Source organism: Prionailurus viverrinus, chromosome A2 (assembly GCF_022837055.1).
Source record: "Prionailurus viverrinus isolate Anna chromosome A2, UM_Priviv_1.0, whole genome shotgun sequence".
Lineage (NCBI taxonomy): Eukaryota > Metazoa > Chordata > Mammalia > Carnivora > Felidae > Prionailurus > Prionailurus viverrinus.
Genome location: NC_062562.1, coordinates 64,497,989 through 64,514,269, shown reverse-complemented (window position 1 = coordinate 64,514,269; position 16,281 = coordinate 64,497,989). Strand labels below are relative to the sequence as shown.

The 16,281-nt window shown below is 39.8% G+C and overlaps 1 protein-coding gene across 2 annotated transcripts in view; it reads left to right on the top strand.

Moving 5' to 3' along the window:
* ZPBP (zona pellucida binding protein) overlaps nt 1-13,238 on the top strand; it is a 113,392-nt gene extending 100,154 nt beyond the window's left edge. The window contains exon 7 of one of the 2 annotated variants that reach the window (XM_047826548.1): nt 13,038-13,238. In XM_047826548.1, the coding sequence (XP_047682504.1) occupies nt 13,038-13,132 (95 nt within the window). In that variant the 3' untranslated portion in view covers nt 13,133-13,238. The remainder of the gene's footprint in view (nt 1-13,037) is intronic. The other variant, XM_047826540.1, reaches the window with a different exon arrangement.
* The last annotated feature ends 3,043 nt before the right edge of the window (nt 13,239-16,281 follow it).

The following is a 16,281-nucleotide window of genomic DNA, read 5'->3' as shown; positions in this document are numbered from 1 at the left end:
TTCACGCCACCCCCACTGCTTCCATATCCACCACCACCTGGACGGCCACCATGCTTACTGCAGTTTCCTCTGTGACCACCACCAAAGTTTCCAGAGCCACATCCATCTGGCATCTTTTACTTAGATAGGACTTTCCTTTACTTCACAGTTGTGGCCATTCACATCGAATGGTAAGCTTGTAAGCTTGTCTCCTGAACCGTGAGATCACGACCTGAGCCAACTAAGCCCCCCAGGCACTCCACAGCATGCTTTTCCTGAAGTCAGAGTCATCTAATGTTAACAAAAGCAAAGCCTCTCTTCTTGCCACTGCCTCAGGCAGTCAGGATTTCAGTCACTTCAGTTTCCCCTTACTGTTCCACATACTCTCTTAGATGACATTCTTCAGTGTCTTCTTTAATGGCACCAACAAATTCTTTTTCACAGTGAAGTGGGGCCCGGATCTTTGAGAATCTCCTCTTGAGACAGCCTCTCCATCCACCTTGTGTGGCCTTGCCTTCATGGCTGCACCCACCTCCTCCGCAGTAGCCGACATGACAGATGAAAGCTGTGGAACACTTGGTGTTTGGATCTCTCGTTACTGCTCCGTTCATGAACGTGCCCCAGCCTCGCAGTGACCCCTCAGCCTCCCCTCGGCTGGTTCAAGTATGAAACCTCTGATGAAGAGCTTCACGGCCCTTTGATATCTTAGACTTTGACTTAGACGTGATGGTAGTCGGAGGGGAGACTCTAAGGATGCTTACTCAGTGGTGCCCACAGGTGCAGTGGATTTGTAAATTCTTACCTGGGTCATGTGACCCTATTTAATTCACTGATTGGATCTCGTAATTATGTATACTCTGTGTAGTTTTACATGAGTAAACCTATCCTCTGCAAGTAACATCAGTTTTACTTCTTATGATTATACCTTTTTTTTTTTTTTTTACTAGCTTTATTACAGTCACTAGATCCTCCAATACGGTGTGGAATAGAAATAAAAACGGGTTTTTTCCAATATTAGAGATAAATAACTTTTTACTTTTAAGTATGATATTAGCAGTTGGATTTTCTTAGATGCTTGTTGTCAGTTTGAAGCAGTCCCCCACCATTCTTAGTTTGCTGAAGTCTTGATCGTGAGTCGTTAGTGAATTTTGTCCTATATTTTATCTGCAGCCTTTGAAATAATCATGGTTTTTTTCCTTTCTTACGCGAGTATAGCAATTTGCATTGATTGATCTCCTAATGTTGAAACAACCTTGCATTTCCAGTGTCCCTTTCGATATATTCTTTATCCCATTGGTCTATTAATAGGGTGTTAATTTCCACATATGTGTGTGAACTTTCCACTTCATGTTACAGATTTCTGGCCTCATTCTGTTGCGATTGTAATAAGATGATTTGTACGCCAGTCTTTTAAGGTCTGTGTTATGGCCTAAAATATTCTCTATGCTAGAAAATATTCCATGTGCACTTGAGAAAAAATGGGTATCTATCACTGTGAGTGGAGTGTTTTTGTATATCCATTAGGTTTAATTGGCTTATTGTGCTATAAGCCCTCTGCTGATCTTCTGTCTAAAAACTCTATCCATTATTTGAAGTGAGGTAATGAAATCTCTAATTATTAAACCGTAGAGCTGTCAACTTCTCCCTTAATTCTTTGTTTGCTTTATATATTTTGTGTGCCTATTGTTTGTCGTATATATTTTTATAATTGTTATATCTTGGAAATTTGACCCTTTTATAAGTATATAGTTTCCTTCTTTTTCTCTTATAACAGGTTTTGAGTCTTCTATTTAGTGTGATACTAGTATAGCCATGCAGCTCTCTTCTCATTACTATTTTCATGGAATACCTTTTTCCATCCTTTTACTTTCAACCTGTTTGTTTCTTTTGATCTAAAGTGAGTCTTCTCCAGATTGCATCAAGTTATATCATGTTTTATTTATTCATTCTGTCAATCTCAGTCTTCTGATAGTGGAATAGAATCCATTTACATTGAAAGTAATTACTGACAGGAAAAGATTTATTTCTGCCATATTACTTCCTGTTTCCAGTATGTTGATTGTTTTCCAGAGTTCTTTCAACGTTAACTCTGAGAGTTTTTGTTTGATTTTTTTTCAGGTCTTTTTGGTTGGGACAACCTTTTGGGGCTACCTGTATTTTTGCTGATGTCACTGTATTCATTTTTTGAAACTTTTGTGTCTCTTTATTCTATAGAATGGGCAGTTCCTGTTGGTATGTCTTCGTATTTACTGACATATTCTACTTTTGTTGTTATTTTGCTGTTAAACATATCCAGGTTTGTTTTGTTTTGTTGTTAGTATTTCAGTTTGGGGATCTAGAATTTTCTTTTATATGCTTTAGAGCTTCCATTTCTCTGATGCAGTTTTCCAGTCTGCTCACTTATTATGACAGTGTATTCCTTTATGTCCGTGAATACATCTGTGCTAGCTGCTTTGAAGTCTTCATGTCTGATAACCACATCTGTGTTATTTTGGATCTGTTTCTACTGATCTTTTTCCTCTTGACGATGAGTCACAGTTTTCCAGGTCTTTGAAAATCTAATAATGTTTATGATACACTAAACTTGATGGATAGTGCTGTATAGAGTCTTCTGATTTATTTTTCTTCTGAAGATTGTTGATTTGTGTTTAAGCGATATGCCAGATTCAAAATCTAAACTCTCTCCTCCACCGTAGGCATCATCTTCTCGGTTTGTTCAGCCTTCCGACTCTTGCTTTTGCTGAGCGTGCAATATCATGGATACATGTGAAGGTCATACATTAGCCAGTTATCTGGGTGGAGTTTACATGCAGATTTTAGAGCCCCTGACGCTGTTCACTGAATTTCTCCCGTTACTTTCCATGTCTTCTAGTGGCCTAAAAGCCTGTCCTTTTACTTTTTGAAACCAGTTAAGACTGGACAGCTGCTTCAGTTTTATCTACCCGTGGGCCGCATGGACTGACAACTGCCCGCCGCAGAAATCTAGAACAGCTTTACGCGGTACAGTTCTCTTCTTTCAGGAGTTAGCGTGCCTTCGGTATCTGCCCGCGTTTGCCACCTCTTCAGGGCTGTCCAATAGTGTGCTGCTTTTTCCAGACTTTATCAACTCTTACTGCAGATGTGTGAATTTAGTACAGTCTAGATTTGGAATTCTAACCACCTGTTTTTTTTTTAACATTGTGGACATTGTTTTTGGTGCATGTTTTTTGTTTGTCTAACATAGTCTAAGTCTCATTGCTTATTTTCTCAATATCTTTTTCACAGTCATGATAAAATTATTTTTCTAATAATTTATTTCATTAATGTCAAAGTTTTTTCTTTACCCTCAGATCTAAAAATAAGGGTACATGCCTTATACATGTCTTTTAAAGGGTTCTCTCTTGTGTTGTACCGATCTGCTGTAATTCCTATTAAACGTCTTGATGTCTAGAGAGGACAAACCACTTGATTTATTCTTTATAAATGCTACCAATTTTAAATTGTCAAGTTAAATAAAATAAAATTGTGGTTGAGGTTTTGAGTTACAGCTGATATAAATTAATTTGGTTAATATTTATATTTTTGCTTTAGTAGCATAAGATAGGATTTTTAAAAATCCAGCCTGGGAATCTCTCTAATGGTAACCTGTTTTAACTGATTCACATTTTGTAGACTGTGTTTGTGAGATTCATCCATATTTTTTGTGGTTATAACACTACTTAAAATTTTTTTATTTCCATATAATATTCTATTATGTGAATGTAAAAAGGTGTATATATCTGTTTTATTGTTTAAAATGGGTTCACAGGGGCGCCCGGGTGGCGCAGGCGGTTAAGCGACCGACTTCAGCCAGGTCACGATCTCGCGGTCCGTGAGTTCGAGCCCCGCGTCGGGCTCTGGGCTGATGGCTCAGAGCCTGGAGCCTGTTTCCGATTCTGTGTCTCCCTCTCTCTCTGCCCCTCCCCCGTTCATTCTCTGTCTCTCTCTGTCCCAAAAATAAATAAACGTTGAAAAAAAAAATTTTTTTAAATGGGTTCATACTTCTGAGTTTTCTTGCCAGGAAGAATAATGCTGTTATGAATAGCTTTGTGTATATAGCCTAGTATCCAAGATTCTTCAAAGTGTTTACCTAATACTGAATCAATAGATATGTAATTCGTTAAAATATATCCGTGTCTTTTCCAAATTTGGTGTGTTAATTAACACTTTTACAACAGCAGTGTGGGACAAATCCTGTGTGCAGTTCTTGGCATAATCACGCCTTAAATATTTGCAATCTGATGACCCTTATGTCTTGCATCACATTTTTTTTTAAATTGTGGTAGAATATACATAAAATAATTTAATCTTTTAAGCATATTTAAATGTACAATTTAGTGGCACTAGGTACATTTACATAGTTGTATAACCATCAGCACCATCCATCTTTAGAACTTTTTTAATCTTCATCTGAAATTCTGTACCTATTAAATGATAAGTCCCCATTCCCTTCTTCCTTTAGTCCCTGACAGTCCCCATTCTGCTTTCTGTCTCTATAAATTTGCCTACAATGGGTACCTCGTATAAATGGGATTATACAAGTATTTGTCCTTTTGCGATTGGCATGTTTCACTTAGCTTCTGTGTTGTAGCATATGTCAGAATTTCCTTTCTCTTTAAGACTGAACAGGATTCCCTGGTATGATGGACCACATTCCCATTCCCTAAAATGTGTGGTAGGTGACCAGGACACAACCCCATCCCCTTCCACGTTACTTTTCATGGTTTCACGTTCCCACATTGGTTCACATTAGTTCACCTAACACTTATGTACCGCATCTTTTTTTCTTCTTTTAATTTTACAATTTTTTTATTTCAGCATAGTGGACACACATGCGACATTAGTTTCAGCTGTACAGCATAGTGGTTTGGCAAGTTTATGCACTATGCTGTGTTTACCACAAGTGTAGCTACCGTCTGTCCCTTCACAAAGCTATCACAGTATCATTGACTGTATTCCCTGTGCTGTGCCTTTTGTTCCCATGACTTACACCACATCTTCTGTATCCATATGTATGTAACCACATTTTCTTTATCCACTCATCTGCCAATGGAAATTTGGGTTGTTTCCACCTCTAGGCTCTTGTGAATAATGCTGTAGTGAACCATGCATGTACAGATTAACTCTTTGAGATCCTGCTTTGAGTTCTTTTGGATACGTTAGTTAGTTCTATGTTAGGCTTCCAAAATGAAATCCCGTAGACTGGATGGCTTAAACGGTACATTTTCTCCCCCCCCACACACACACAATGTTCGAGTCTAGAAGTCCAAGTGTAACCTTTTGGCTGATCCCATTTCTGGCAAGTGCTTTCTTCGTGGCTTGCAGATGGCATAACATGCCACCTTCTCATTATGTCATGTGTGCAGAAAGAGCGAGCAAGCACTCTGCTGTCTCTTCTTATAAGGACACTAACTGTCAGATCAGGGTCCCACTCTTGCGACCTCATTTAAGCTTAATTACTTCCTTAGAGGCCCCATCTCTAATAGTGCCACACTGGGAGTTGGGTCTCAACATATACGTTTCAAGAGAGGCACACACCTTCATTCCACATACTTATACCCAGAAGTGGAATCACTGGATCATTGGTTTTTAATTTTTGGAGGAACTGCCATATTGTTTTAAGCAGAGACTACACCATTTTACATTCCCACCAACAAAGCACAAGGCTTACAGTTTCTCTACCTCTTGGCCAACATTTGTTATTTTACCTTTTTGTTTTGTCTAATAACTTGCCATCCTCATGTGTGTGAAGTGGTGTGTCATTGTGGTGTTAATTTGCATTTCCTTGGTGGTTAGTGATGTTGAGCATCTTTTCATGTATTCGTTAGTTATTTGTGTGTCTTGTTGGGAGAGATGGCTCCTCAAAGCTTTTGCCCATTTTTTAATTGGGTTAATTTTTGTGGTTGAGTTATAGGAGTTCTTTGTTTTTTATTATTGGGGTATTAACCTCCTTGTCTGATATATACTTTGCAAATAATTTATCTGTTTTTCTTTTGTACATACTTGCTTTTGGTGTTATATAAACAAATCATTGAAAAACATAATGTCATGAAGCTTTTTTCCTGCGTGTTCTTCCAAGAGGTTTACAGTTTCATCTCTTCTTTTTAGATCTTTGATCTTTGTAAGCTAAGTTTTATGTAAGGTGTAAGGTCAGAGTCCATACTCCTTCATTTGCATGTGGATATGGGCTTACCTGCTACCCTTGGTTGAAATGACTGTTCTTTCCTCATTTGAATGATCTTGGCACCTTTGTCCAAATCATTTGAGAGTTTTTTCTTGGCTCTCTACTTTATTGTCTCTCGCTCTGTCTTTATGCCAGGACCACACCATTTTTATTATCGTAGGATTAAAATCCGCAAGTGTGAGATTTCCAACTTTGTTCTTCTTTTTTTCAAAATCGTTTTGGCTATTCTTGCTCCCTTGAGGTTTCAGTGAATTTTAGGATGGATTTTTCTTTTTCTGAAAAGATTGTCACTGGGAGTTCAATAGAATTTGCATAGAATCCATGAGTGGTTTGCAGTAGTATTGACAGTTTAACAATAGTAAATGTTCCCGCCCATGAACAGGGGGTGTCTTGTCATTTATTTGTGCCTTTTTTGATTTCTTTAAGTAATTTTTAGTAGTTTTTGGTATACAAGCATTATGCTTTGTCAGTTCAGTTTATTCCTAAATATTTTATTTTTATTTTATTTTTATTGTGAACAGGACTGTTTTCTTTATTTGCTTTTTGGATTGCTCATTGTTAGAAACACAACTGATTTTTGCATGTCAATTTTGTCTCTCATAACTTGGGTAAATTTGTTTATCAGGTAAATTGGGCGGGGGGAGTTGGTGGATTCTTTAGACTTTTTTTGCATATAAGATCATACTGTCTGTTGACAGGCTAACATTGCTTCCCCTTTCCAATTTGAATTTGCTTTTTTTTTTTTTTTTTTTTTTTTGCCTTCCTGCTCTGGGTAATACTTCCAATATTGTATTAAAAGAAGGAGAGATAGTAGTCCTTCTTATCTTTTTCCTGATCTTAGGGGAAAAGCTCACAGTCTTTTATGATTATGATATTGGCTGTGGGTTTTCATGAAGGCCCTTTATCAGGTTGAGGAAAATCCATTTTATTCCTCTTTCTTTTTTTTTTTAAACATTACATAAGTATCTATTCTACCCACCGCCAAACGTGGTTCTACTCTACTATTCACCATCACCCTCTCATGATGTGAGAGGGAATTATTGAGAACACAACACAGTTTTAGCTTTTAAGGAATGTATCCTCTAATTGGGTATAAATCTAAACATATGAAAATATAAGTAACAATGACTGAACGTGGTTAGGGCCAGACGGATGATACAGACTTGCTCCCAGTGCTCAGGAATGGAAAAAACACAAGACTGAGTTCTGTGCATATGATACTGAGTGTTGACTGTGTTTCAAGCACAGTCACAGAAATACACATTTTATTGATTTCTTCATGATAATAGCTGAAGCTTTGCTGAAAGTCTGGCCACTGTTTTCTTAAGCATCATACATCCCTTTGATGTAGGAAGTATCCTAATTTTGTAATCAGGGAATTTGAATCCTGGCAATCTTAGGGTACTTGCATGCGTTCATAAAGATATTAAGTGAAAAATTCGAATTTGAAACCAAATTTGACTCACTGCAGAACTCCTTTTTATTTGGCAACTTTGCCTTCTGTTCCTTCACGTATGTTCCTGTGGCATCTGTCTTCCTTGTTGAGGTAGAATGGACAAAACTGTAAGATGCTCACGGTGTACCCTGTGATGGTTTGGTATGCATTTGAGAGGATTTCCCCCATTTAGTTAACTGGCACCCCCATCACCTCACATAGTTATCTTTTATTTTATTTTATTTAGTTTTGGGGAGAGCATTTAAGTCCTACTTTCTTAGGATCAAACCTTCAGCTAGAAGATGGATAAAGTCTAAGGATCTAACATATCACGTAGTAACTATGGCTGATAACACTCTACTACATAATTGAAATTTGCTTAGAGTTTTCACCATAGCGTGATGGTGGATTTTGCCAAATGCTTTGTGTGCATCAGTTGAGATGATTGTATGGGATTTTCCCCTTATCAGTCTGTTAATGTGATGTATTGCATTGTTTTTCACATATTGAACTGTCATTACATTTTAGGAGTAAGTCCTAAGTGACCATGACATATAATCCTTTTAATATGCTGTTAAATTTGGTTTAGTATTTTGTTGAGGACTTCCATCCGTATTCATAAGGCATATTGGCCTTTCGTTTGTTCTCGCGTACCGTCTTTGGCTTTAGCGAGATGGCAATTCTGGCCTTACAGAATGAGTTTAGATGTTGTTCCTCGTCTTCAGTTTTCTGGAAGCGTTTGAGAAAGATTGGGGTTCATGTTGTGTTTTAGTTTTTTTTTTTGTTGTTGTTTTTTTTAGAATTTGGTAGAATTCACCTGTGAAGGCATGGGGACTTGGCCTCTAATTTGCTTGGAGATTTTTGTTTTCTTATGTTTTGTTGTATTTTTTTATTTTTTAATTCTGGTTAAAAAGCACATAACATAAAATCAACTACTTTAGCCATTTTTAAGTATACAGTTCAGTGGTCTTAACTTTACATCGTTGTGCAACAGATGTCTAGAACTTTTTCATCAGCTGGAAGTGCATACCTTTTGAACAACTTCTATTTCTTCCTCCCCTCGGCTCCTGGAAACCACAGCTCTTTTTGTTTCTGGAGTTTGATATTTTTAAATACTTCTTGGGGCACCCAGGCGGCTCAGTTGGTTAAGCGTCTGACTCTTGAGCTCAGCTCAGGTCACGATCTCACAGTTGGTGAGTTCAAGCCCCACATCGGGCTCTGTGCTGACAGCGTGGAGACTGCTTGGGATTCTGTCTCTCCCTCTCTGTGCCCCTCCCCAGCTTGTGCGTGCTCTCTCTCTCTCTCTCTCTCTCAATAAATAATTAAACTTAAAAAAAATACTTCTTGTACGTGGGATTATGCACTGTCTTTGTGTAACTGGCTTCATTTCACTTAGCATAGTATTCTCAGGATTCATCCATATTGTAGCACATCACAGGATTTATGTTTTTTAAGCTGAGTAATATTCCAGTATGTGTGTATGCCACATTTTCTTTCTCCATCTAGCCAATGAGGGACGCGTAGATTGTGTTCACCTCTTGGCTGTGGTAATAACTGCAGTGAACAAAGGCGTAGGACATTCCCTCCCATCACAGCGGCGACTTCTCACATTCCCACCGATGGTACGAGGCCTCCGGTGGCTTTGCATCTTTGCCACCATTTGTCCTTTTCTTCTTCTTCTCCTCCTCCTCCCTGTTGTTGTTGTTGTTGTTGTTTTGATAGTGTCCATTCTGATGGGTATGAATGAAGTGATACCATATTCTTGTTTTGACTGGCATTTCTCTAACAGTTATTGAAAAGATTGAACACTTTTTCATGTTTGGTCCTATGTGCTTTCTTCTGATTCTTCTGTATACTTGGCTGCATTTATTTATTTATTTATTTATTTAACTTTCTTTCTTTCTTTCTTTCTTTCTTTCTTTCTTTCTTCCCTTTCTTACTATACCTTTCTATTTTTAAACATCTTCATTTCCCTAAGAGTCTGCACCCCGCTCCTCCTGTGGCCCTTGGGTGTTCTCTGTGTATTCCTCAGTCACCAGTCTCTTGTCCCAGGTATCTGTGGGTCTGTAATCACTTTGTGGTTCTCAGAATGTGCCCAGGGCTCTTCCCGGCCAGAGATTTGCCCTACGTCTGAAACAAGCAGCGCTGAGACCAGTCCCTCGGGTGGCCGTCAGACAGGTGGCCAGTCCGGTGTGCCCTGCCCTCAGGTTTGTGGGCTGGAAGGGAGCACTGGCTGCTGCTCCCCTGGAGGCAGCCTGGCCTCCCCTGTGAGCCTGCATGGGGGAGGAGCTCTGGGGCAAGGGCGAGCAGAAGTGCCACAAATTTTCCACCATGTTGAGCCTGCCTTCTTGATGGGATGTTCATCTGGTTGCTGTTGGTCTCTGACTACTTTCCAAAGCTGCTACAAGGTTGTTTTAGCCAGTCTCTTGTTGTTTGTTTAGCATTTCCTTGGGAGCCTGGGGGCCTGGAGCCGTCATCTTGCTGAAGTCACTTGAGCTGTCATCTTGCTGAAGTCACTCTCAGTATATTAGTTTGATGCTTATTCACATTTCCCAAATTCTTTCTTTTGTTTGAATGAAGTAGGCTCCACGCCCAACCATGGGGCTCGAACTCACGACCCTGAGATCAAGGGTCAGATGCTATACTGACTGAACCAGCCAGGCACCCCACATTTTCCAAATTCTTAACTTTCTTTGAGTGCTTTTTTTTGGTGGCTCAGTCAAATTGACATGTATATTTTCTTTTTTTCCTATTTTTAAATTGGTTTTCTGTCCTTTCCCCATTGATTTATACAAATTCTTTGTATATTCTGAATAGTATTCTATTGGTTATTTATCTACAACTGTGCCCCCAGTTTTGTTATTTGGCTCATTACTTCTATGATTTTTGTAATTAAGTTCTTAATTTTGATATCACATGTAGCATACGTTTTGTATTCTGGTTGGTTATTTCCCTTCTTAAGGAAGTATTCCCTGAAGGTTTTGTCCCCCACCTCTCATCTCTTTGCACTTTGGTACTGATTAATCACCAATGCTCCACCCCGCTTCGTGACACAATCAGGATCTCGTCGGGTCGCTCTCATGCCCGTAGCCAGGAAATACTCTGCTCAGTGAGACTAAAAGCTAGAAGACAATTTTGCTAATCTTCTCCTTTAAATGTAACTAGCATTTTAGCATTTTTCCTGAATTCCACATAAAAGGGAACATGACATTTTAGGATAGACCTTAGGAGAGAGGGCTGCAGACAAGTTCTCCGAGGTATTACAGCACATACGGCATCATGAAGATCTGTTAATTCTGAGAACATTTATTAGAAGATCATATATAGTATTCAAACTGGGGTTTAGACCGTTTCATGCCAGTGTCTGCTCTGCTGGTGACCCTGTGTGTAAAGTGTATGTAAAGACTGCCCGCAGATTCACTTTTCTCTGCTCCCTGTGTAATGACTTAACACTGATAACTTTTCTCAGCATGTCCATATTATGCGTCAAGAAATATTAATATGCATTTTGGAAGAAAGTGTACTGCGATCACCATCTTTGGAAAAAATCGCATCATTACGGTTTTACCCTATACATCACCACTTTAAACACTGTTGTTATGACCACAGCAAAAATCGATTTCACTTGGTCTAACCGGTATTTTTTACATAAAAGATCAATTCAAACTTGAGGAAATCTGCTGAACCTAGAATGAAAAACACTTCATCTGAGTAACAGTTATTTCCCAGTTTGAAAGAATATTATTTGAAAGAAAGATATGAAGTTAAATAATGTAATCTGACCCAGATCCAGACAGTGACCTGCATTACTGAATCATGGTGCTAGAAACAGAATCTTCTTTGGTGGCCCATAACAGCCATGCCTTAGACATGCAATTTTTTTTTTTAATTTTTTTTTTCAACGTTTATTTATTTTTGGGACAGAGAGAGACAGAGCATGAACGGGGGAGGGGCAGAGAGAGAGGGAGACACAGAATCGGAAACACGCTCCAGGCTCTGAGCCATCAGCCCAGAGCCTGACGCGGGGCTCGAACTCCCGGACCGCGAGATCGTGACCTGGCTGAAGTCGGACGCTTCACCGACTGCGCCACCCAGGCGCCCCGACATGCAATTTTTAAAAAAATTTTTTTAACGTTTATTTATTTTTGAAAGAGAGAGAGCACTTGAGGGGTAGAGGGACAGAGAGAGGGGGAGACACAGAATCCGAAGCAGGCTCCAGGCTCTGAGCTGTCAACACAGATCCCGACGTGGGGCTCAAACCCATGAGCTGCGAGATCACGACCTGAGGCGGTTGGACACTCAGCTGACTGAGCCCCCCAGGCGCCTCACTTTAGATGTGCAGTTAACATCTTTGTGAATCCTTGGCTGACTACATTTGCAATAGGAAAAGGAGGAACAGGATAATCAAAGACCCCAGCCCAACGAGAGTCCTTGGCATCACATGACCTTCATGCCCCTGCCTCAAATGGAAGTGTAGGGAAAAGCACCGGTCCCACCGAGGGCAGAGCATTTATTGAAGGCTTGCGGTGTTCTGGATGCTTTTTCATCTATGTCATGTGATTTCAGTCCTCACATCACAGCATAGACTTGGTTGTCACTGTGCCTGTTTTACAAATGAAGAAGCGAGAACTAGGAATCGACTGCTTACCCAGAATCCCAGAGTCAGTCCATAACAGAGAGTGTATTTGCCATTAGATTCTTTCTGCCGTTAGATTCTTTACTTCCTGCCGCGCAGAGACAGCTGTGGCAACATATTCATTATATACAGGGATGATCGAACCACGTTAAGTTAGTAACTTTTCCCAGATTAAACATTTAGCAAGTGACAAATAGGAGTTGAGGTCACGAGATTACCAGAAATAAGCTGCAGGTCCTTCCCGTGTTCAGGGCTGTCTTTATGCATCGGCATATGGACCGTCTTCACCTCCCTGGCTTCTGGTGAAGCACACACAAGATGACCCTGCCAGCTTTCTGAACTCAACATTATGTGAGGAGTAAGATTGTGTGAGCTCGTAGTCTTAGTCTAAGCCAGGATCACAGTGAAAAGTTACAAGTTTTCGTAGAAGGCATTTAGAGTGGTCTGAATAGAAACAGCTAGTAGATGGTTGCTGTCAGAGGTTATTGGTGGGAAGGGGGATGGAGAGATACTTAATGGAGATAGAGTGGCGGTTCCTCCCAGATGAAAAAGTTCTGGAAATAAGTTGTACAACAAGGTGAATATACTTCACGCTATCGAAGTGGACACCTAAGAACGGTTAAGATGGTAAATTTTATCTTATGTGTATTTTGCCACAGTTACAAAGGAGCATGAGTTATAAAAAAGAATAAAGAATCTTTTTTGAAAATGTATCCTCCATGTAAAATTAATTTATGTGGCATTTGAGGAAACTGTTAACCTATTGACTTATTCTTTATTCACAGTGATCTGCAGTCCTGGATCTTATAACCCCCGTGATGGAACTCACTGCCTTCAGTGCAACAGCAGCCTGGTGTATGGAGCTAAAGCGTGCTTATAGGGCCATTGTTCTGAGTTCTTTGGTGGTTTATTAAACACAAAAGTATATTTTCGAAGTATTAATACATAATAAATCACTATTATGCCAAAATTAAATATATTCGATTTTACAAAATCTGGTGTCATCATTGTCATTGAAACAGTGTATATCCAGATGCTCTATGAATGGAGCACTCACTGATCCTTAGCCATCGGTGCCGATCCCACACACGACTTCAGAGTGTTTCTTGGATCGCTGCTTTTTAAAAATAGTTCCAAATATGCTATATTGGTGTTACCCCAAAAGATACTTTAGGATTATTTTAAAATCGCCCATTCTGCACTTACTGTATGTTGACTAATCTCAGGCCACCATGTTCTTCCATAATCGTTTGGTTCCAGCTCGTTTTGTTCCTTTGAACATTTAAATTGGTAAGCTGTTCCTTCTTCTAGTTTGAACTTTCATAGTTAAGGGTCACTTTTTAAAAGGCCTGTGCATCTTATTATTGCAAACTTTAACCGCTGTAGTGTAAGGCCAGGTCCCAACGACACCATGAGTTTTTAATAAAGTTCAGTGTGGTGATCTTCAGCTTTTCAGTATAAAGGCCTTTAAATTACCTTTTTGACATTTTAGAATGGAATAATCATCTCGTATGTGCCTACATTAACCTTTGAACTTTTCACAGTGTGGAAAGAGAACCTCTAGGTTCTTGCCCTGAGGACACCTCTAGGCAAAAGTATCAAACAGTCATCACATCTTTTATTTCATTTCCTTTATTATTACAGTTGTTTTGTCACAGATACTTCTCCCCACACCATCATACCCTGTCTCACTCTGGGGTGCTGTATTTGAATTTGGAAGATTACCCAAAATTTAAAGATTTAAGTACCAGTACGTTACATGAGTAACGTACGAAATTAGTAGTTTCTCAATTTTTTAATTATTGTTCCATTTATATTTGTAACACTGTCTATGCTCTTAGACATGCCGTTCTTTTCCTTCATACTTCCTTTCTGAAGACATAAACATTTGTAAATGGCAAACACACAGGTTGGGTGTAGGCACAGCCGGGCAGCACATCGACGGGGAAAAGGTCTCTCACACCTGGGCTCTACCTGACTGTAAAATTGACCACTTAGACAGTCTCTCGTTTGCTCATCCCCTGGACAAATCAGCACCCTGGAATTCTCACATCAGTGCAAAGGGAAGTGAATTCATATGACATTTCTTTGTTAGCCTTGGTGATTTTTTTTTAATTCCTTGTAACTTTGATAATCATGACATCATTGTTTGCATATGGTTTTTAGAGTTTTTTTTTTTAATTTTTTTTTACGTTTATTTTTGAGAGAGTGAGACAAGTGAGAGTGGGGGAGGGGTAGAGAGTGAGGGAGACACAGGATCAGAAGCAGGCTCCAGGCTCTGAGCTGTCAGCACAGAGCCTGATGCGGGGCTCGAACCCACAGACCATGAGATCATGACCTGAGCCCAAGTTGGACGCTCAACCGACCAAGCCACCCAGGCACCCCTTTGTTTTTGTTTTTTTTAAAGCCTTCTTTCATATAGTAAGTCACATATTTGCCGTTACACTGTTGAGGAGGTTATGCGTGTTAAAGTACCTGTTTTTTGTACCTAGTAAAAGACCTCCTCACTCACCATCTCTAAAAGCAGCGCGGCTCGCTAAAGCTTTCCAGATTTCTTAATCGTGTAGTAAGATGAACTGAAATACATTTTCTCTTGTACTCCCTAAGTTTGGGGTATTTTTTTTTTCCCTAGGATTGAAAACTGCTGAGGAATTTAACTTCTGACACATTTTCCTAGGGATGAACGATACCAGCTCAGTAGCTAGTCAGCCTGGGGAAGCAGAGCAGAGCCATAATTATAATGGTGGTGCTCTTACTGGAGGTCAGAATCCAGTCAGGAAGAGAAGGTGATCTGGGATAAGAGTAGACAATAGGAGAATAGTGAGTGTGAGTCCTGGAATCATCCTATGAGAATAAATATTTCCATACTTAACAGAACCATTGCATCTATTAACATACAACACAGAGTGTTGGAAGTTGTTTTCAGCGATGACAATGCGTACAGTAAAAATGACGAACTGATCCCTGAGAGAGGCCAATTTCAAGTGTTCCTTATTTTTGTTGGCATCAGAATAATATCTTCCACTTACATAATGCCTTAATTTTAACAAAACATTTTTTCATATTAACGCAATGTGACGTTTACACCCATCTGTGAAGTTAGGGAAAATACGATTCCCGTTTTGTAGTTTATCCGTCGGATTTTTTTCTTACCATAAATGTGTAATTGTGTGTTCGTTTGGCAACATGTAAAAAGAGCCTTATAACAAGTTGGGTCCAGTAATTTTACCTTTAAAGGAAACTATCTTAAGAAAGTAAATTAGAAATCAGGTGGAATATTACGCCCAGTGGTGTTAATATCCACATTCTATATATGAATGAAAATGGAATTACCACCGATGAAGTTAACATCAAGAGAAGTGGTTGAATAAATTATGCTAGTTCCATAGGACAGAACGTCAGCAAGTGTTGTTTCAAATTTTCAAACTAACCCAATGTTAACAGTTGTCTTCTGTAATAGGATCATGTCAGCAGGTTTTTTTGGTACCCTCTTTTCCAAATGTTCTACAGTGAGACAAATTAGTTTCAAAATCTTGGAAGCAATAGACACACTTTGAAAAATTAAAACAGTAGCGGTTGGAAGAAGGCATTATTGCCCACCTCTCTGATATCCACTCACTTCTGCCCATCTTCCCAACAGAGCGCCAGGCTTGTTTAGCCCAGAGAACAAGCCTTTTCTGAACCCGTCAGCACATGGCTTCTTTAGGTCAACTGCTGTGTTGAAAACCCCATGCTCCAGGACAAAGCCCACACTGAGGATAGGGCGGAGGTGCCCACGATGATGTCGAATCACTGCCCTTGTGTCTGAACCCCAGGCTGCCCTAGACTTGCGCAGTTGTGTGAGAGAAGAAGGCGCCTTGTGTCGAACGAAGCAAGTTAGATTTTCTGTAACCTTGCAGTTGAAAATATCCTAACTGGGGGCGCCTGGGTGGCGCAGTCGGTTAAGCGTCCGACTTCAGCCAGGTCACGATCTCGCGGTCCGGGAGTTCGAGCCCCGCGTCAGGCTCCGGGCTGATGGCTCAGAGCCTG